Here is a 22,655-nt window from a genome sequence, read left to right as displayed (position 1 = left end):
ATCACAGATAGCTCACTTATTGACTTTGCTTTTAGCATGAAATATTACCATGTGCTTCTTAAATCAGCAATCATATGCATTTAAATTATGCAGCTCAGTTATCAACTTGCTGTTGCTTGTCGAATAGAATCTTATATACCTTCTTTCCAAATTAATATGAATAACTAGTTATAAACTATAAATCTCAAAATATATTAATATGTATTTCTCAGGCTAAGGTTCGGCCTCTGGTGGAAATTAGATAAATAAATTTATCAAATGAACATGAGCTTCATTTACATCTTTATAATTTACTAAAAAAATGATGATTGAGTGAGCATATAAATTATAACATCCAAGTTTAATAAATATTTTATCTGTGCATATTTGAACATGTAAGTCTGATCACAGAATACAACAGAAGGCCAGTGGAATAGGACATACTGTCCACACATAATCGAGTAGTTCCTTTGCCAGATTGTAGATAGCGTGCAGAACCCTACTCCGGTCTCGCTCACCCCCCTTCCGCCCTCAGTCATCACAACAACTCTATCCCCCACTCCACTGACAGGTAGTCCCTCCTCACTCCTCATACACTATCAATCACACACACCACAAAGACACTCACCCATACAGTCAACTCAGCACCAGACACCTGTCAACAAGTAAAACAATTATAGCAATTAATATTGTAATAATAATATTATTCAACCACCTTCTGTTTTCTTTGCATTTCATCCCAACATTCTCCTGATGATAGGGAAACTCCAGCTGAATCATGACTGTATCATTTATATGAATCTGTGTTCTGTTAGAATGAGAATGCTATGTGAAGAAGTGAAGGAATAAGAAAAAGAGAAGAAGAAGAAGAAGAAGAAGAAGAGGGAGAAAAAAATATGAAGTTTTCAGTTCATCATCTTCTAAATATTTTTTATTTTTAATTACTATTGTATAGTATATCTTCATCTTTCTTATCCTCTTCTCCTCCTCCATCATCCACTAATTCTTATTTCTCTCACATGCTTCTTTTTTTTCCTTCTCCTTCTTCTTCTTCTACTAGTAGTAGGAAAAGAAAAAGAAGAAGAAGAAGGAGTAGGAAAAGAAAAAAGAAGAAGAAGGAGGAGCATATGAGAGAAATAAGAATTAGTGGATCATTGTGGAGGAGAAGAGGATAAGAAAGATGAAGATATACTATACAATAGTGATTAAAAATAATAAATATTTAGAAGATGATTAACTGAAAACTTCATATTTTTTCTTCTTCTTCTTTGTCTTCTTCTTCTTCTTCTTCTTCTCCTTCTTCTTCTTCTTCCTCTTCTCCTCCTTCATGATCCACTAATTCTTATTTCTCTCATATGCTACTCCTTCTTCTTCTTTTTCTCTTCCCCCTCCTAGAATAAGAAGAAGAAGAAGAAGAAGAAGAAGAGAGAGAAGAAGAAGAAGAAGATTTCTTCCTCTTCTTCTTCCACTATCTGATCTTCTTCATGTTCTACCACCTCTTATTTCTATTTTTCTACTCCTTCCCATTCTTCTCTTTTGTCAATAAGAAAAAGAAAAAAAGAAGAAGGAGGAGAAGAGGAAGGATAGAATGATGGAAAAGAGAAGATAAAGTTGTAATTATTATGGGTATATCCAGTATTAGCATTCAAATGGTCACGGCCATCATAATAATTTCTTCGGTCTGCCTGTTGTGAATAATGGTTTGTTGAGTGATTCTGAAATTTCCCATTATTTCTGTTATTACTCCAATTCTGGTCATTGGGACGCTCAAAACGAGGTGTTATTTGGGAATGATCGTATGGTACCGATTCATAAGTTTGGCTGGCATACCGATTAGCATTTGAATTATATTGATTTTGAGTATATGACTGATTTGACCAGTGGTTTGGTATTGCCATCAAAGATTGTATACTGCATAAATGATTTATCAGATGTTTGCAACCGGTTATTGGCTGTGTAGCCAATGCTGTTCTAACTCAGAAAGGTAGTTTTTTCAAGATTATGTTTGCTAAGGCAGAATCATTAATCAGTTCTTTCAACTCAGCATTTCCAATTTGAAGTGTGGTAAAAAAATTGATATATGTGTCATCTGTCCTAGGATTAAATTCACAAGATATAATATTGGCCAGTGTATCCATTTGTCTATTTTTATTCCATTATTGTTCCAGGAAAGCAGCAATAAACTCATCCAACAACGAAAACTCATGTGCTCTACTCCAGAAAAACAACAGGGGTTCACCACTCAGCAAGCTGGTTAATCAGAGTCGCCACATATTCCAAGAGGTGGGTGTTAGGGATTGTACCAATTTTATTTGATCTATAAATGATTTCGGCTATATGTAGCAATTGGTATTATCAAATCTGCGTAGTCCATTCAGTATGCTAGTTGAATTGATACTATCATTTGACTGAATTAATTGAGTTCTATGAGAGTGTTGTTGGATCTGATTTTCCAATTCTATTATTTTATCCTGCATTATTTGTCACTGATTATTACTTGTAGTTTTGTTGATTTCTATCTCTTGGTTCAATTGTATTAAGGTTGATTTTAGCTCTTGTATAGCTCCTTCCAGAGATTTACATGATTCTACGTTCTGATTAATATTTCTTTGTAATTGATTTATTCGTGTGCACATACTGGTCTGTTTACTTTAAATAGCTGCAATATTACTAGTGTTTTCATCTACTATAGAGGTCATATTCTGGTTAGTGATCGCAACCTGTTTCTGAATTTCTTGTTGACAATCGGCTTTAATGCTTGTTGCTATTTCCTGAATTTGTGAGGTGTTTTTTACTGTTGAACTATCTATTCTTTTATTTAATTCACAAGTAACTGTATCTATTTCTTCTTTGTAGTATTCTTCTGCTATTTCTTTGTGTCTTCTTATTCTTCTTTTTCTTCAAGGATGAGGAAGAAGAGGAGGAGAAAAAGAAGAAACAAAGAATTAGCAGAAGAAGAAGAGAATGAAGATGAGAAAGGAGGAGGAAGAGGAAGAGAACGAGAAGAAGATGGAGAGCTGAGAATAATATTGGAAGAAGAAGTGAGAAGAAGGATAATAATTATGAGAGGGAAAGAAAATGATCAGAAGTTCTTCTTTTTCTTCTCTTTCTTCTCCTTATCTGTCATATCCCATCATCACTCCTCCTTCTCTTTTCTACTCATGATCATCAAATAATATTTTCTGTTTATTTTTCTCATTATTCTTATCATCCTCCTTTTCTTCTCCTTATCATATTAAAGAACTTCTCATATCAACAGATTATAAAAAATAGAAATAATATATATTCATAATTCAGCTCTAGAGTTGTCAGAATGCTACATATCACAAAGAAATGGAATTGTTTGTCTTTTATAATAGGCCACTAATTGGCCTTTGGTTGAGCTTGCAATATTATTGTTGAGGCTTCCTCAGAAATGAGTTGAAAGCCTGGCAGGCTGCCAGTTGCAGCTATAAAAAACCGGTTCTAAAGACTGACACTCTCCTTTCATACTCCCATGCCAGCCCACTTTTCTCCTTCCACTCATTACAAGCCATTACAAGTAACTGTTGACATGCTTATGCAATCTGGTGGGACAATGCAGAACTGAACTTATGCGTGATATTATAAATGCACTACATTGTTATTATCATTATAGGAGTTTTCTCTGGTCTGATATATCATTCTTAACTAATAGAAATCCCTTTACGTTTCAAGACTTGTGCAAGTTTGATATTAATTTCAATATTTGAATAACCCCTCATCGAGCTAGCTTTATTGTTTTATTCGAAGCACTGAGGGCGCCCTTGATATATTAACTATAGAACTCACGTGTCGAATTTCACAAAGTATTATGGCGATTCGAATTCTTCTGACATCCTAGGCCTTTCCTGATGGGCTGATGTCGTCTTCTCCAAAGGAATAATAAAATATTCTATATGACTCACGCCTTAATATGACCTCACTGAGTCTAATGAAATTAATTATTGAATTCAAACTTCAACTTTTCAAACGTACAATTATTAAAAAGGGATTTGTGCTCTATAAAATTGGTGGCTGTTCCCGGTGACCTCTGGCAAGCAAGTGGGCTCTCATCTACCCCTAGACTTTCTACGATCTTCCAAATTTGCATATTATTCAAATATTCAACTACTACGCAATTACATAATTAAAGTAGTCCGTGTCAATCAGCTAGGTTATTACAAAGTATGGCTTATTTTCTAAAGAGAGGTGCTGTGTGATCCAGCTTTGCCTTGAAGGAGATAATGCGAATGAAAGATTTCTGTAAAACAACTAACGGCCTCAGGGTTACAGTGTATGCTCCTCCCCACAACGCCAGACCATATTCCACTTTAGAATTTATCAAAGCATAGTATACAGACTTTAATAGAATGGAGTTACACACTGATCTTAAAAGATAGAATACTCTTATGTATTCCATGAGTTTCTGTTTCAAATAGTTTAGATGCTTTATTATCTACTAGCCATCAGGCTCGCTTCACTCGCCATATCCGTCTAGCCAGGGTGCTACGCCCCCTGGACACCCGACTGGATCGTCCAATAATGAGATCAGCAGGCTCGCTTTGCTCATTTGAGCATTTTTATCATATGTTAGGACAATCCAGTCGGGGGTCCAGACTAAACGTCTGGCTAAACAGATATGACGAGAGAAGCGAGCCTGACGGCTAGTAATATAATATTCCCAGGATTGAAGTAGCAGTGCCTAATCAAATTTTCCGCGATAAATGCATTTAAATCTTCAACTTGGTGCCAACCTAACAAACTCAACTCAACTTAATGTCAACCTGACAAAATTATTAATTTAGTTGCCAGTTAACAACTGTTTCGAAGAGGTACTCTATCTAGATTATAGTTCTATAGTAACATATGATATGGAAATTTCAATTATAATTAAGAGATTGGGAGAAGAAGAATATACATGCTGAAAGACGAACTTTAAACCCTTAAAAACAACCCTTAGAGTTGAAATATTGCCAAAAGATTTCTTAGTGCGCCTCTAAAGGGCCAACTGAACATACCTACCAAATTTGAACGTTTTTGGTCCGGTAGATTTTTAGTTATGCGAGTGAGTGAGTGAGTGAGTGTGTCAGTCAGTCAGTCAGTCAGTCAGTCAGTCAGTGAGTGAGTACCATTTCGCTTTCATATATATAGATACTTGCCCCAAGTATTTGATTTCTTCGACTTGTTCAAGTTGGGAGCAATCATAGATAGTGGTTTCGGTACAAGATAGGCTATGATACCTCAATGGCGTTCGAAAACGGATATATCTTGAGATACTAAAGATCATGAATTTTGTTTTGGGACTCATTATCATAAAATTGCTTGTGAACCACCATCTCAGCCCATAATGTTGATAATCACTACTGTTCCAATTTCAATCATGTTTGACATTTCTGCTTTTGATGCCAGCTGTTATTATTATGTGAAATAAACTCTCATTGAATGAAATCATAATCATTGGAGTCAATAATAATAAATTATACTGAAAAAGCAATTTGTTTGAATATGTGTGTTTGTGGATGTATGTTTTCGGACGGATCTCGAAAACGGCTCTAACGATTTTGATTAAATCAGGAATATATTGTGCTTGCAACAAAAAACATTATTTTGGAACAGGTCTCAACTCTGGGATAATTCGTTGAACTACCAAGAGAAAGGATTATTGGTCCCTCAAGTAGCAGCTGATCAGAAAAAAGTTTTCCATAGTCTGTTGAAAACGTAAGAAAGTGTGAGCAAATAAAAAACATTAATAGCTGTAGTTGAGTTACCAAATTTGGCGACCTTATTTTAAAACATTGCAGTATTCATGGAACATCTGGAAGAATAGGTTCAGAAAGTGACCGGATGATAGAAAAAGAAATTTAAAATCGATCTCTCCAAACATATGGTAATTGAATGTAATGTTCATTGTAAGGTGGTAGAAATGCGACTAATCTCTTCAGCTTCTGTTGTATTGGTTCCTCTGTTTTTCTATGTTTCTACGCAGCCATGCCTTGAGAGAGACAGTTGCACTGTCTGCTAATTCATGATCCGGACTAAATACCACGAGAACCAATCAGAGAAGCTTCTATTCAAAAAAACCCTGCTCTGATTAATTCTCATGAAATTTAATCCTGATTGAAATTGAACATGCTTTTGTGCTACTGGGCCTGATATTTTCATGTTTCAAAATCAGCTGAAAACTAAATCGAAAAAACATAATATTCCATCAGCTGCTCCTATTTCCTTTCATGATGTTATTACAACACAAGACAAACGTATTGATATTGATAGATCACAAGTAAATTCTACAATTGTCAATTCAGATAGAAATTAGATTGAGTTACATGTTAGTTCACATCCAAATTTTCATCCCTTAGCTTTTGGTTTCATGCTAAGATCAAAGAAAGAAATCATATAATGGTAGTCAATAATCAAAGTGATTGAATAAACTCTATTCAGATTTATGCAAATTCACATTAATGATCCCACTTAAATATTTATGATTGTAGAGTTTAGGACATGTGAAATCAGCCACAATAAATGTTATACTATTATGAATGGACTCTTATGTATGAATGGACTTCCATGGAAGAAAGAATCAGTGGATTGGCTGCTTTTACACTTTTGGATGAGTGAAACAAAAAGTAAGCGACAGGCTATGCCAAAAATTCCAGAATAAGCAAGAAATCCATTGATACCAGTCATCAAATTCCGAATCAACCTAATTTGGAATTTAATTTATAAATTCCAAAGCAAAAATAGCATGATTACTGCTAATTTGATAACTGTCAATGAGAAATATTAATTGCCAATGAATAAAGTCGAGGGCGACTCTTAAGCCCCGCCCCATATCCTATAAAATTCGCTGCAATTAGACTACTCTTCTACAGAGCACTTCCAACACATCAATTAATTATTTGAATGATTTGACTCAATAATTCTCTACCAAGTCTGACGTTATTTTTTTAATGAATAACGATTTGCCTCGGCTTGGCTGCAATCGGTAAAGCATGAGAGTTAAAATATATAAGTCTGGTCGTGGTTTTCTAGAATACAATTTCGATAAATCTTTATAGGCTCGCTCAGGAGTTCCTGCAGTTCACTGCTTTTGGACAATTTATAGAAAATCTTTGGAATGTATTGTTTCCAAAGAATTTAAGTACCTAACAATGCAATATGCTGTTGTGTAAACCAGCTTATTCCATTACTGATACAATTGGATGGTAACTCCCTTAATAATTTAATACTGATAATTAATAATAGATATGAGATTTGTCCTGGGTGGTATTAGGGAATAAAATAAATGGTACACCATAAATAATTTGATACATATATTGTACGAATAATATTAAAAAGTCGGATACATCTGGAAGAATAGGTTCAGAAAGTGACCGGATGATAGAAAAATAAATTCAAAATCGATCTCTCCAAACATATGTTAATTGAATGTAATGTTCATTGTAAGGTGGTAGAAATGCGACTAATTTCTTCAGCTTCTGTTGTATTGGTTCCTCTGTTTTTCTATGTTTCTATGCAGCCATAGCCTTGAGAGAGACAGTTGCAGTGTCTGTTAATTCATGATCCGGACTAAATACCACGAGAACCAATCAGAGAAGCCTTCTATTCAAAAAAACCCTGCTCTGATTAATTCTCATGAAATTTAATCCTGATTGAAATTGAACATGCTTTTGTGCTACTGGGCCTGATATTTTCATGTTTCAAAATCAGCTGAAAACTAAATCGAAAAAAACATAATATTCCATCAGCTGCTCCTATTTCCTTTCATGATGTTATTACAACACAAGACAAACGTATTGATATTGATAGATCACAAGTAAATTCTACAATTGTCAATTCAGATAGAAATTAGATTGAGTTACATGTTAGTTCACATCCAAATTTTCATCCCTTAGCTTTTGGTTTCATGCTAAGATCAAAGAAAGAAATCATATAATGGTAGTCAATAATCAAAGTGATTGAATAAACTCTATTCAGATTTATGCAAATTCACATTAATGATCCCACTTAAATATTTATGATTGTAGAGTTTAGGACATGTGAAATCAGCCACAATAGATGTTATACTATTATGAATGGACTCTTATGTATGAATGGACTTCCAGGGAATAAAATAAATGGTACACCATAAATAATTTGATACATATATTGTACGAATAATATTAAAAAGTCGGATAAATATGGAAAATATATAGAACAACAGATACACACAATAAATACAAGAATAAATATATATCAAAATAAAATATCACAGACTGGTACACTATTCTTTAGCTCTTTAGCACGAAACATTACCATGTGCTTTTTTAATTCATTGATAATATGCCTTCATTTGTATGCAGCTTAGGTATCGACTTGCTGTTGCTTGTCGATTTAGGCAATCTCACTTTATATCTTATTCCAAAAAGTCATAGAATTATAAATCGAAAAATCAAAGATTATAAATATATTATCTTCTGTAATTTTCAGTATATTTCTTAATTATATATATATATATATATATATATATATATATATATATATATATATATATATATATATATCAGGGTAGAAGGTTCGGCCTCTGATGGAAATAGATAAATCAATTTATCCAGTGAACAAGAGCTACATTATATTATTACAAATTATTATATAAAATCAATGATTGGGTGAGCGTTAGTATTACAAGCTTAGAATTTAATATTCCTTTAATTGGTGTACCTTTGGATATGTAAATTGACTTATTCCTATTTAATAAAATATTTCTTATACCCTCTTAAGACTTGTGCAAGTTTCATATTAATTTCTTAATATCTATAACCTTTCCGACGAGCTAGCTTTTATATTTATCTCACTCGAAGCACTGAGGGCGCCCTAACTTTATATATTTCGACTATTTATCACTCACGTGCTGAATTTATATAAGCTGTTGGCGGCGATCCGAATTTCCTGGTAGTCCTGGATTGTTGGTGGCCGAAGTCGTCTTCTCCAAGGGATTAAATAAATATTTAAATGACTTTCGCTTTAATGCAGCATCACAAAGTCTTATAGAAAATTAATAATTGGATTTGAACTTTAAGTCTTTAAAAAGTACAATATAATAAAGAGTCTTGTGCTCTACAGATTTTGGTGACATTCCATGGTAGTGTCTGGCAGGCAAGTGGGTGGGTTCTACTTTTCTTTCCACAATTTTCATTTCCGACTTGCAAATTTACATAAATTTAAATAATTTGCTACTATGCCATTCAAAGTTTCAAATAGTCCATGCCAATCTACTAAATTATTACTTGTATCCTAGGTCTAATATTTTATACCTTCTCGGGCCATATCCAATACATAAACTGAATAGTAAAAATTTTCAAAATCTTATCATTTATAGAAATATTTATAAATACATTTGAATCGGCTCACTATTGCCGCCCATTGATAACTACAATTTGATTGGTTCATGCAAATCCACTACAGTATACATGCGCCTATGAACCTCCTACTTCCTTAATACTCTAATTTATTTTTATTTGGTGGTTTAAGTACATTTATTACATATAGTATTTTTATAAGGTTTATAGGTTGTTTATCCCTCTACAACAATTAGCCATGTGCTTTTTTAATTCATTGATAATAAATATGATAAAAAATATTAAATATTGATAAAAATGCCTTCATTCGTATGCAGCTTAGGTATCGACTTGCTGTTGCTTGTCGATTTAGGCAATCTCACTTTATATCTTATTCAAAAAATCATAGAATAATAAATCGAAAAATCAAAGATTATAAATATATTATCTTCTGTAATTTTCAGTATATTTCTTAATAATATATATATATATATATATATATATATATATATATATATATATATATATATCTCAGGGTAGAAGGTTCGGCCTCTGATGGAAATAGATAAATCAATTTATCCAGTGAACAAGAGCTACATTATATTATTACAAATTATTATATAAAATCAATGATTGGGTGAGTGTTAGTATTACAAGCTTAGAATTTAATATTCCTCCAATTGGTGTACCTTTGGATATGTAAATTGACTTATTCCTATTTAATAAAATATTTCTTATACCCTCTCAAGACTTGCGCAAGTTTTGTATTAATTTCTTAATATCTATAACCTTTCCGACAAGCTAGCTTTTATATTTATTTCACTCGAAGCACTGAGGGAGCCCTAACTTTATATATTTCGACTATTTATCACTCACGTGCTGAATTTTCATAAGCTGTTGGCGGCGATCCGAATTTCCTGGTAGTCCTGGATTGTTGGTGGCCGAAGTCGTCTACTCCAAGGGAATAAATAAATATTTAAATGACTTTCGCTTTAATGCAGCATCACAAAGTCTTATAGAAAATTAATAATTGGATTTAAACTTTAAGTCTTTAAAAGGTACAATATAATAAAGAGTCTTGTGCTCTACAAATTTTGGTGACATTCCATGGTAGTGTCTGGCAGGCAAGTGGGTAGGTTCTACTTTTCTTTCCACAATTTCCATTTCCGACTTGCAAATTTACATAAATTTAAATAATTTGCTACTACGCCATTTAAAGTTCAAATAGTCCATGCCAATCTACTAAATTATTACTTGTATCCTAGGTCCAATATTTTATACTTTCTCGGGCCATATAAATACATAAACTGAATAGTAAAAATTTTCAAAATCTTATCGTTTATAGAAATATTTATAAATACATTTGAATCGGCTCACTATTGCCGCCCATTGATTACTACAATTTGATTAGTTCATGCAAATCCACTACAGTATACATGCGCCTATGAACCTCCTTCTTCCTTAATACTCTAATTTATTTTTATTTGGTGGTTTAAGTACATTTATTACATAGTATTTTTATAAGGTTTATAAGTTATTTCTCCCTGTACAATAATAAGTCATGTGCTTTTTTAAAGTCCTCTAGTTGCATACCATTTGGTTACAATAAATTTCTCCCAAGGTGTTTGGATTCTACGTAATGCGACTTGATCGATCATTAGGTCGCCGATCAGTAGGTATTTTAAGCCTAACCTCAAATTTCCCAATACTTTATATAATATAATATAAGTAGCAAATAACTTTCTATTTCTATTCGGCAGTTCTAATTTTAGCCGTGATACCTGATATTATCTAATCTTTTAATAATCGTTATCGCATTTGGTGATACTAGACTAGCTATTTCACTTAAGACCTATAAAGCTCTTCCAAATAGGGATTTTGTTTACCCACCATATTTTAATATGTTATACAAGTTTGTAGCCTAATCTCAAAAACGATTATAACAATTTTGGAAGGATTTAGATTATAAATGTTTCACAAAAATAATTTCATCTTTTAATTCCCGTAGTGAAGCACGGGTGCCCTGCTAGTAGTTGATACAAATAATTATAATTTAGAATCGTCCTTTCCTCAAAATAAGGTTAATTTGAAACAGCTATTTCCAATATTAAAATTGAATCAAATGATATAAAAATATGCTAGTGCGCTTTATTTTTTCTTCCTCTTTCATTTAAAAAAATTGAGTCGATATCTTCAATAACTGAGATAACAGGGGGAGCTCACCGGCTAGAGCTTAGCCTAGAACGGTGCTCTTATCTCAGTCTCAGCTGTTGATAAGTGAGCTTTATCACTTAGCAGGTAACAGTACAATCATTTGATACTCTTTCTAACTTTCAACAATGATAATATCTTCTATTTCTTCAATTTATCCCATTTCATGGTTTCAATAAATTCAGGATGTCACAATATTGTAGGAACTTATGTAGGCTTCAATTTTGTATGGAACAGTAATGTTCATAGAATATATATTTTTAGTCATATATGCGAGAAACCACAAAATGGTGCCTTCGAACCACCACCACCCGCTCATCAAAGAGGGTAGGGGTGGAAACTTTTGATTATGTTTACCTCCTTACTATCTTTAACAGAGCTGCGGTGTCAAAAATTCTCTCACAAACTTTTCCTTCCATACCCTTTTTTGAACATTCATTGTCTGGGCTGTTATATTATTATTCTACTTTTGTTATTAAGCCTTTTCGTTTCAATTTCTAGTTATTTTAAGATTTTTTTTAAGCAAATCTGACCAGCGGGCAAAGAGTTATCTTTTTGCTGGTGATGCCTAGAAACATTATAACTGGTTCAGTTTTTCTTCTTCATGTATATGCATGTATGTGTAATTATTGTATTATGTACATTCTACTTTTATTTTTGCACATGTATGTATGTGTATGAGAAAATTGGTCGTTTTCCTTTTGGCAATAATGATTCGAATTATTGTTGAAAGAAAAACATATCTTCATGAAAAATAAAATTCCCTTTTATCACTCAACCCTCAAACTCTTCAGCACTACTGGAATTCAGGGGTTGATATTCTACTCATACAGTTCATTGGTTGAATTTAAAATTTGAGTATGTCGCAATTTAACAACAAGCACAGTGGGTAGGTGTGAGAATTTTGATATGTTTACCTTCCTACTAGCATTTAGCAAGGTCTATGTTTTCTCCTCTTCAACATTTCCTTGACTGGACTATAACTTCTCCCAGAATTATGGCATGTCGTATAACTTAAAATCTCATATAAGAAATCTATTTCCTTCCTATTGGTGTCTGTATAATGTTTATCCGATCTACAACTATTTCTCAATTAATGATTAAGTTCGAGACATTTCGAGCAAAAAATATGAATTTTTTGAAATGCTAGAAACCTTTTTTGTTCCAGAAAATAATTACTTTTGACAATTAGAATAATAATTTAATGTCTGAGAAGCTTTATCTCTTTCACCACCCACTCATCTTGGAAAAAAATGTTTCTAGCATGACGGAAATGTTATGTTTTCTGCTCGAAATGTCGCGACATTGACAACAACTTAATCAACTTCACAACACTTATTTTACACAGACTATACCAACATAAGTATTTGGTGATATGCTAAAAATGACTCAACTTTTGTTAACCAATTCAAGGATTGAGTGAAATGATTGATCGATCCATGAATCCGGTCTGATTATCTCATATCGACATACAGCACCTGTATGAAGCAGGGCTATTTGGAAGCCCTTCAACAATTGTCTGCCAGAAATGAACCAAGGGTCACATCCACAACGCCATTCTAAAATTGCGTGACAAAAAATGACGAATAAAAAATTTTTAGCATATTGCTCCAGGCAAAAAGAAACTTTTCCACTTCCCATACTTACTGTTGTAGAAGTTTGTTCACCCCATCTATGTGAATTAACAACTGAAGGTTGAAATATATTTCTGGAGAATCATCGTCAGAGAAGCAAGGAATTTTCATTAAAATTTTGCTGTTCTTCTACTCTATCATGTGACAGTGATGTGTTTTATTCATTGTGAAATCGAAATTCATTATGATGCTACAGTTATCCATAGTCTACGAGTCAAGTGTGACAGCAGGAGTTTGCAATTGAAAGGAAAGGGGGGGAATTGAAATAAAATTCGTTTATATCCATCTTAATGACTGGCTTATTTTCAGTACAATTTACGATACCTTCATTTTTCACCCTTCTTCCTTAGAAATCTTATAAAAAGTAGACATATTGCATATTAATACTAATTATGATGACAACTTATCAATCACAGTCCAATATAAGAAGAACATCTCAATATGATTAACGTATTTCTCCATGTATCTTTATCACAATTACCATTCGAGTAGCAACGACATTAGGAAATCACAACAGTAATATTGAACACTTGATAATTAGTCAAAAAATGGTCGTATCTTCAAGAAAAATAAAGAGTTCTAATAATCTATAGAAAGCTATAAAAGTACGATAGCCCTATCGATATGGAAAAATATAAAAATTACAAACTGAATAAGCTGCATATATCAATCAATCAATCCTTCCAACTTTTATTCAAATGAATTCTATTCGATTGCATCCTTATCACTAATTGCTTCACTAGTGGAAAATAAGGATTCTGAATCATGGATCTTTCATTAAGAGTTACTCTTCCAGAAAGTTTACTCCAAATTTGAATAATATGAATGAATTACATTTTTGAAAGTGTGTAATTGAATAGGAGAGCTGGTTCAATAGCAATTCAATAGCAAAAGTCCAGTTTGTGTGGTAGGACTGTTGTAACTATTCCACAAAAGTCTTACCCCCCATTTGAAAAAATATGATTTTCACCTGAAATCAAGCTACCATGACATTCACAAGCTAGTCTTCCCCTCAGTACAATTCTCTTCATTTTTGTCATCTCCAACTGAAGACCGCACATTTATCCCTTGCTCTCCTTGCACAGTTTTATTGTTAGCATTCCCGTTAGCATCGTAATCCTGTAGAAGATATTGTAAATCACTGGAAATCCTATTCAAAACATCACGATCAGTCCTAGATGCTTCCTGCACACTTTCATTACAGTTGCCATTTTCATTATCAAGCTGTGAAAGATTATTTTCAAACGCCCGATTTGAACACACATTCTGAGTCTGCCTACTGATATTCAAATTCGCGACTGTCAGAGAGTTCGTGCTACCATTACCGTTAACGTCAGTTGTTGTTGTTTTCACTGTTACTTCATTCAGTTCAACAACTTTTCCCGGACAAGGCTCAATGTCGACACTACATAAAACTATCGAAGGTCCATCGTTTATTGGGTCACTTTTATCGCCATTTGTGACAAGTCCTAGTTCTACACAGACTCTGGTTGTAAGCACTTCGTGATTGCTTTGGAGCATATCCAGAGATCGATGGGTGGATGATGTTGTAACATGATGCTCGTTCCCAAACTGATCCAGACTTGTTATTCCAGATATGTTGCTGATTGACTCTGATCGAGTGATTGTGAGTTTTGGTCGCCGTTTTGGCAGTGTTGATGCGTATTTCAGAACTTCACAGCCTGAAACAAGAATCACAGGAGATATAGAGACTATAGAGAAAAGTTACTATGTACTGGATAAAATAATACAAATACTACAAACATGTCTTCGATACCTACTAGGTTTGAATTGAATTAAATTGATGCTTTTTTTAACCTAGGAGCCCAATTTTCAAGCCCAAGGTTTGCAGTTGGTGGGAATTTGATTTGAATGATATTATACGCTATATCAAGAATATTAAACATATGAAAGCTAAATGATACATATACTTCTAATTATTTTACGGTAATTGTATGATCAGTAAGCAATTTCATGAAGCTTTCCAGTAAGCTCCTACACTGTAAAATGAATAAATAAATAGATGAATACACATATTATGATCAATTTATAGACATGTAAATTCTCTTAATATCTCATTACACATTACACAACCACTATTATTATTTTTAGTTGTCGATCTTAAGATTGAGGAGGTTCATTAACGGTTCATTTTACTTTCCTTGCCCTATCACCATAGGTAAGGAAAGTATTGCTTTCCAAAAAAATTAAGGTACCCCAATTTCTAAATTTCTATACGTTTCAATGTCCCCTAAGTCCAAAAAAGTGATTCTTGGGTTTGGGTATTGGTCTGTATGTATGTATGTGTGTGTGTGTATGTATGTATGTGTGTGTGTGTGTGTGTGTGTGTGTGTGTGTGTGTGTGTGTGTGTGGTGTGTGTGTGTGTGTGTGTGTTGTGTGTGTGTGTGTGTGTGTGTGTGTGTGTGTGTGTGTGTGTGTGTGTGTGTGTGTGTGTGTGTGTGTGTGTGTATGAGTGTATGTGCGTCTGTGTACACGATATCTCATCTCCCAATCAACGGAATGACTTGAAATTTAGAACTTAAGGTTCCTACAATATAAGGATCCGACACGAACAATTTCGATCAAATGCAATTCAAGATGGCGGCTTAAATAAAGAAAATGTTGTCAAAAACAGGGTTTCTCTCGATTTTCTCGAAAACGGCTCCAACGATTTTGATTAAATTTATACCTAGAATAGTCATTGATAAGCTCCATCAACTGCCATAACTGCCAAGTCCCATATCTGTAGAAATTTCAGGAGATCCACCCCATCTATTCAAAGTTTGATTTGAGGTTCTCAATTATCAGGCTTCAGATACAATTTAAACAAAAAATTTCGAGTGGAAAAGATTGAGCATGAAAATCTCTACAATTAATGTTGAGTAACATTTCCACCTAAAATTGAAAATAATCTTGAAATTCGAGAGAATGTGATTATCCAATTGCAAACTATAGATTCTATTAGATGATTCACTATGAAGAGATAGCAGACCTCGTATATCTCCAGCGTTATTGACCTGTCACCAGCTGGCTCAGATATTTGACTTGAGAAGCGCATGAACACTAGCGTCAGGTGATTAATTTTCATAACGGCAAGGAAAGTTGTGTGAGTGCGCCACACCATATTTTCAAGTTAGAGTTCCTGATAGATTTATTTTGGGATTGTGAGAATCCAAATCAAAACGATCCATTACTTTTACCCACCGATGTCTATATGTCTATATACCCGGTGCCTCCACAATTTGTAAAATTACAATTCAAAATAGATTGAATTCTCCAATTGAAAAGTATCCAACAATAGTGTGAATACTTTGGCAGATGATAATTATTTTAATGCACGTTACATTACAAATGGAAATGGATAGATAGATTCATTACTTTTGATACATAAATTATGAGGAAATAATCATTGGAATATCATGCTTTTGTAAGTGGTTTAATTACTGTATTAGAAAAAATAATGATTATTTATAATGGAATAATTGATAATTCAATATTAGTAAATTTCCAATATGTAAAGCTCTGTGAGAGTTTCGATTAATTCTTCAAATCAAGTTTTGCTATCGGGTAGTCGCGCCCTACTCAATCACACGAGCAGTCGCGTGTTGTATTTTTTACAACATCCTATTTTCCAAGTGTTATGTACTCTGTTTACCGTCAAAATATATTGATTAATTGTATAATTACTTTTCCCATCCTGTTGGATTATTTTACGCCTATGAACATCTGGATGATTACCATTTCATAGCCCAATAAGGTACATCAAGCAAAGCCATCAATTCTGTGTTATTGGTTCGTTTACAGTCCCCGTATACAGTCTTTCTCTATCTTATGCACAGTGCGACTTATGCACTGTCGCGACTAAATGGCACCTTAAGACTGAACCATTGCTCGGTTGATACTGCAACTCAGTGGAGTGATGTGGGTAAAGTTTTGGAATACATAGGTGACTCATTGACTGACACCACCCCATTCAATAGTTTTGTGCAGCAAAAAAACTGACACTGTTGTACTTTCCATAACAGCGCGACAGCCGGATGGTTAACAAAGTAGAAGTGATCAAATCAAATAATACCAATTTTCAAAGATTTGATTCACAAATTATGATTCAGCTTTTCACACAAAATCGATATAATCTGTGTCTGCTTTGGAATTTCTCTATTATACGAACATGAATGACCTTTGGAACAAACTGACCATTCTTTACAAGAATTACTTTGTAATAATTATGGTCTGAAATCTACTTTATTGTGTAAGACCTTTGGAATCATTGTTAAATTTGAACTTTGTCCCCTACTTGAAATTCAACATGTTTATGTTTTCCATTAAAATGAATTTCTCAATTCTGTTGAGCTTTTTGTATTAAATTTGACAAATATGAACGAATGTCAGCTGAATCATGAAGTATCGATTTTCATTAGTATAATATGAGGGTAGGAATCACACATCAGAAGAATCGAACGGATGAAAACCATGTGATAAATGAGACAGTTCATATCTTAGAGACTCTAGATACAATACAAACAAAACAAACATGTTTTATGTCTTGTCACAGCCTACTATCTATCTAAAGTAAGCCATGGTCTTGTTCATTATTAGTTCTGACAATGATACAATAAGTGACTATTTGTTCATTTTGACACATTTCTCGTTATAATTTTCAATGGATTCTCCCAATCCTGATTGGAATCCACCTTTCTCTAGTTTACTTGGAGCTATCAAAGTTGACTTTGCTTGTATGTGAGAAATATTCCTTGAAAAGATCAGAAACATGCAGATCAGGTCGAATTTGAAATTTATCCACATACGATACGAAAACTCACCTTGAACCAAATCGGATTGAAAGGTAACCAGTTTCGTATTGCTAGTTGCTTTTTCTTTTGAGAGGAGAGATAATCCTCTTGGAGATATCTCCCTCAGCTGAATGGATTCTTTTTGGCAGGTTGGAGGTTCCTTGGGGGGATTAGGAGGAGCACACTCGCTCTCTGTTTCTCCGTCTTGTTTGGTGAAAACTAAAAAAGGAAGATGAAGTTAGAAAAGGGAGAAGAGAGAATGAGGAGAAATAAACCCTGGAAGGAAACGGATACACAGAACGCATGGGGCACTCTGTCACCATATCAGCATATTACGTCATGAATAATATATTGTCGAGATAAAACTCCTGATTCAAAATAATGGAAAAAGTATGTATCTATATAGAATTGTGGATTCATTCCCACCCTTGTGAGAGGTTTTGACTTTCATACTGTAGAATTCACATCATAAAAAATACAAGAATTTTCTATGAAAAGTCTTCTACACAATCGAGGAATTTAGAGATTCTGTAGAATAATCTCTAATTAGTGATTATGAATGAGGGATATGAGTGGAGTGAAATTTGCCTAAAACTAAGTAGGCTATCTATCTAGGCTATCTGTTCATAAAGTATAAATATAAAAAGCATAAATAAATTATATTAATTTTGACAAGACAATAGTAAGTAGTGAGTGGGTTCTTGGTATAGATTCAACAGGTAACTCAGATTTCATTCCTCTCTCATTTTCTATCAGCAATCCTCAAGTTTAAATTCAGCTATCAATCATCTCTCTATTGCTATATTCATGAAATCATCACAAATAGAAAAATTTTTACTGTACTTCCCTCATCATCTCCTGGTCTTGAATGTAGAGTTGCCTATGTAAATAAATAAATATACTAATTTTTTCATAGCTTTCAGGCAGAGAAGATCATAATTCAATTATTTGATCATAATTCAAAATAAATACTGGTATTGTGAGTGCAACCAACGCTCCCAATATAGGTGAATAAATAAATTCTTAATAATTCCGTTCGTTCCAATTTGTAAATTCAAATACTAATCTTCAGTACAAATCTTCAGTGCAATTCGAGTACAAATCTTCTACAATATTGTAAATATCTCTCACAAAAATAATTTGGGAGTATTAGTTCTATTTTCGCTAAGAAATTCCACATTATTCTAAGAAAATTGGGAATAGTTATCTCCCTGCTCAGATATTACAGATCATTCCACAGCAATAGATTGAGTATTGAGGAGCTTGTTTTGATTCTTGATTTTCAGTACATATCAATTCCAACCATTTATTAATATTTGGAATTCAGATTGGAATAGCAAAGGCTTCTAGAACTTACTTACAATTCAGAATGTTGCTCTCTGAATCAGAAGTGCAAACATCCTTCGCACCAATTTTCTCCATCAAATGCAGATGAAGAGGAGCCTCACTCTGCAATACATAACAGGCTAGGAGAACAAACCCCTGAAAATGGAAAAAAATGGATTTAAGAGGTCTAGTCTCATGTATATGAGAATCTGAGAGTTTTTATTTCTGTTGTTATATCGAATTCCAGACCTATTACATAAAATAAAAGGATTCATTTTATTGAATCACATTGAAGGGTCGATTATTGAAATTGTTCTCACTCACCGTGAAAGCACAAGTGAAACTGAAAGCGTACTGCGATTTGAGCCCCGGATAGTTGACATAGACAATACTCATCAGCGCCATCACAAGTATTGTAATGAATAGCAATGCAGCTCGACCCAGCAAACAAACCCTGCAACATCCAATTACAACGTTTCTTGTTCATCATGTGTAGCCTTTATTCCAGTCTGATTGGTCACGTTTGTTCTCAACGAATGAGAAGACAACAATAACATACTGATGTAAATACCATACGTAATAGACAATATTCATACAATTCACGTTTATAATGTGAGAAAGAAGAAAGATCATGTCTGAGAACAGTTGACTTTGGATATAGATATAAACGACACCGATGTAAATACCTCACATACCATTCACACAATATACGGTTACAATGTGTGGATAAATGTAATACATGAAATACTACAGTATATTTACCTCATGCGAAAGATGTCTCTCAATTTCATATATGGCAGCTGTTGGTTGTGGATATTGATATAAATTTTGATCAGTGGAAGAGGAATATTACGGAACAAGCGTGATGTAGAATCCTCCTTTGCTTTCATGAATAATGAAATTGTTAACGTCAAAATTCCTTCATTAATTTAAATTCCACTGACTTGAGTAATATGACTAGCTATGTCTAGATTGAAAACTGACAGAATATTTTCATTTCTCAGCTCAGGATATGAAATTATACACCCGTACGCATGATTTTTCAGTACTTGCTCGCAGATTATGAATGATTATATTAAATTATAGATGATTATGGATGAATATATTAACATTCAGTCACAATTTTTTAAAAATAAAATTAAGCTATATGAAGTAGTATGAATATCGACATGATTTCCAAACTGAAATGGAAATCACTCATCAAAATAACCAATCGAAACTGAGATGAAACATTTTCAAACTGGAAAAAATAGAGTAAATAAACAAATTAATTTTAAGAAGAAACTAGTCTTTTAAAAATCTATTCATACTTTGTCAATCTGAATTTGGCATAAACAAAATTCCACAATAATTTTCGAAACAAAACTTCATGATTACCTTTTCTTGATGGCTTTTGTCTGCTCCTTACTGATTGATTTCATACTGGAAAGTTGAGCGAGCCGCTTCATCACACTGAGATAGAGGAAAAGGAACATGGCCGACATAACTGAGATGCAAATGACGAATGCATAGAATACGAAAGTTCCTTTTATCAGCCACCATGACTCCATTCTCCATCTCGTTGAATTGTATGAGAGATGATTGCAAAGGACTATCAACAACGTGAAACCTATGAAAATAAATCGATTAATGTTGAATACGTAAATTCAATAAATCATTGGAATGATACATAGTCTTGACAGAACGTTCAAACTTTTTGACCATAGAATAAAATACAAATTTATATTAGTTCTATCTAGCTTTGACAAAATGTTCAGAATCACAGAAAAATCCCATAACTAGGTGCATCTATCAACATTGATAGGAAAAATGTACATTGTCAATTTCCTTACTCAATCCATGTGTATTCGTTATTATTGATTCATTATACTCTTATACATTGTAGTAAATGCACTTTAATCCATTGGACACACATTTTAAGGAAATGCGTCAGCTCTTTAATAGAATCACACAATTTATGTTGAATACGCGGACGTATAAAATCCAATGAATCATTGAAATGATGAATAATCTTGAAAGAAGCGTGGTATCAAACATTCTTTATGTGTATTCAAGCCTCTATGAGCTACTGCTAGTTATTGTAAGTGTTAGAATGCTTCTCCTCTCAATGATGTGATTCTTACTGTTAAATTTTTAGAGTGATATTTTTAACTCCATAATAACATTCAAACAGGTCAACCACAATTTTCGTCCATCAAAGTTATACAATCAATTAATTGTTAAAAAAATGAAATAATAGGCCACATCGGTATCTCAGGAAGTTTCGAGCTACGTGTTTGAAAATCCCAGAATCAGTTTCAACAGGAAAGAGGAATTTTCGATATCCAGTCAGGAAGCTGAATTAATATTATTGAATACTGCAGCAAAATGACAAATTACAATACTGCCTTTCAATAATAAGAATTGTTGACGTTGATTGGCATTGTTCTGTCAACCGCGATTAAATCAGAACCCAGAGCTATTTCGTCACTAATTTGATATTAGTTCTACTGTAACCGCAATATCAATAGAACGTTCTATCTATTCACGAAATAATTTTGATAATGTGACACATGTGGCAGCTCTGGTTATTGATTGTATTTTGCAGCTGTCAGTGTTGTGTGGTAACATCCAGTATGATGTAATATCCATAATTGAAATCTAAAATACTCTATTTATGTTTCTTTGAACATTTTCCATCATTTGAAATTGGAATATTAGAAATATTGGTGTTTTAAAGCAATCTTCAAGGATTCAAGCTCCTTTAAATCTATGGTAAAGATCTATGAAAAGGGTTTCCTTCTTTGTTCTATGGAAAGGTTCTCCTCCTTTGCTCTATTAAAAGGTATTATTCAAATAATAGAGGATGAACAATATCAATTATTGTGTTGAAATAATTATTTTTAAAACTAGAAAATGAAACATTATGAAAACATCAGCAATTTTTTTGAAGTTCCTGGAGATTTGAAGTTTGAGTGCAAATTTGAATTCCAGAGATGTTGAATTCATAGAAATTTTCAGTGAGAGGAATTCTATCGACGATATCATTCACTTGAAATGAGCAACAATTCCCTCATTCTATATCTCTATTTACAATAGCTGGTGAATTTTTACCTATGGAATTCAACATAGTAAGTTATTCCAACATGAAAAATAGTATTTCATCCAATTTTTTACCATGTCAACTACGTAACAAAGAATAGGAATGTTGTAATAATTACGTATAATGCTCAAATATATGCGTTTTTTTAGAAATCTTAAGGTTAAAGGAGTATTTCTCCTTTCACAGCTTGCGAATATTCAATAATGGATCTCCAATCATGAAAATTAAGGATACAGTTAGATTGAGTAACACTGGACCCTTCATGCATCTATTCCTAAAAGCATACAGCATTCATCTTGCAGTTAATTTGTC

At 33.2% G+C, this 22,655-nt stretch overlaps 1 protein-coding gene across 2 annotated transcripts in view; it reads right to left on the bottom strand.

Annotated features, from left to right (window-relative positions):
* Positions 1-13,420: 13,420 nt before the first annotated feature.
* LOC111047221 overlaps positions 13,421-22,655 on the bottom strand; it is a 161,844-nt gene continuing 152,609 nt past the window's right edge. Inside the window, exons 19-23 of one of the 2 annotated variants that reach the window (XR_005572291.1) lie at positions 20,639-20,870; positions 19,586-19,715; positions 19,293-19,417; positions 17,966-18,154; positions 13,421-14,823 (exon numbers count right to left, since the gene is read on the bottom strand). Coding sequence is in view for 1 of the 2 variants with exons in the window: in XM_039436533.1 (XP_039292467.1) it covers positions 14,135-14,823; positions 17,966-18,154; positions 19,297-19,417; positions 19,586-19,715; positions 20,639-20,870 (1,361 nt within the window). In the remaining variant the exon portion in view is untranslated. The remainder of the gene's footprint in view (positions 14,824-17,965; positions 18,155-19,292; positions 19,418-19,585; positions 19,716-20,638; positions 20,871-22,655) is intronic. The other variant, XM_039436533.1, reaches the window with a different exon arrangement.

This window comes from Nilaparvata lugens, chromosome 10, assembly GCF_014356525.2.
Source record: "Nilaparvata lugens isolate BPH chromosome 10, ASM1435652v1, whole genome shotgun sequence".
In the NCBI taxonomy this organism is placed as follows: domain Eukaryota; kingdom Metazoa; phylum Arthropoda; class Insecta; order Hemiptera; family Delphacidae; genus Nilaparvata; species Nilaparvata lugens.
Note: the sequence above shows the minus strand (reverse complement) of the source record. Positions and strands in the feature narration are given on the sequence as shown.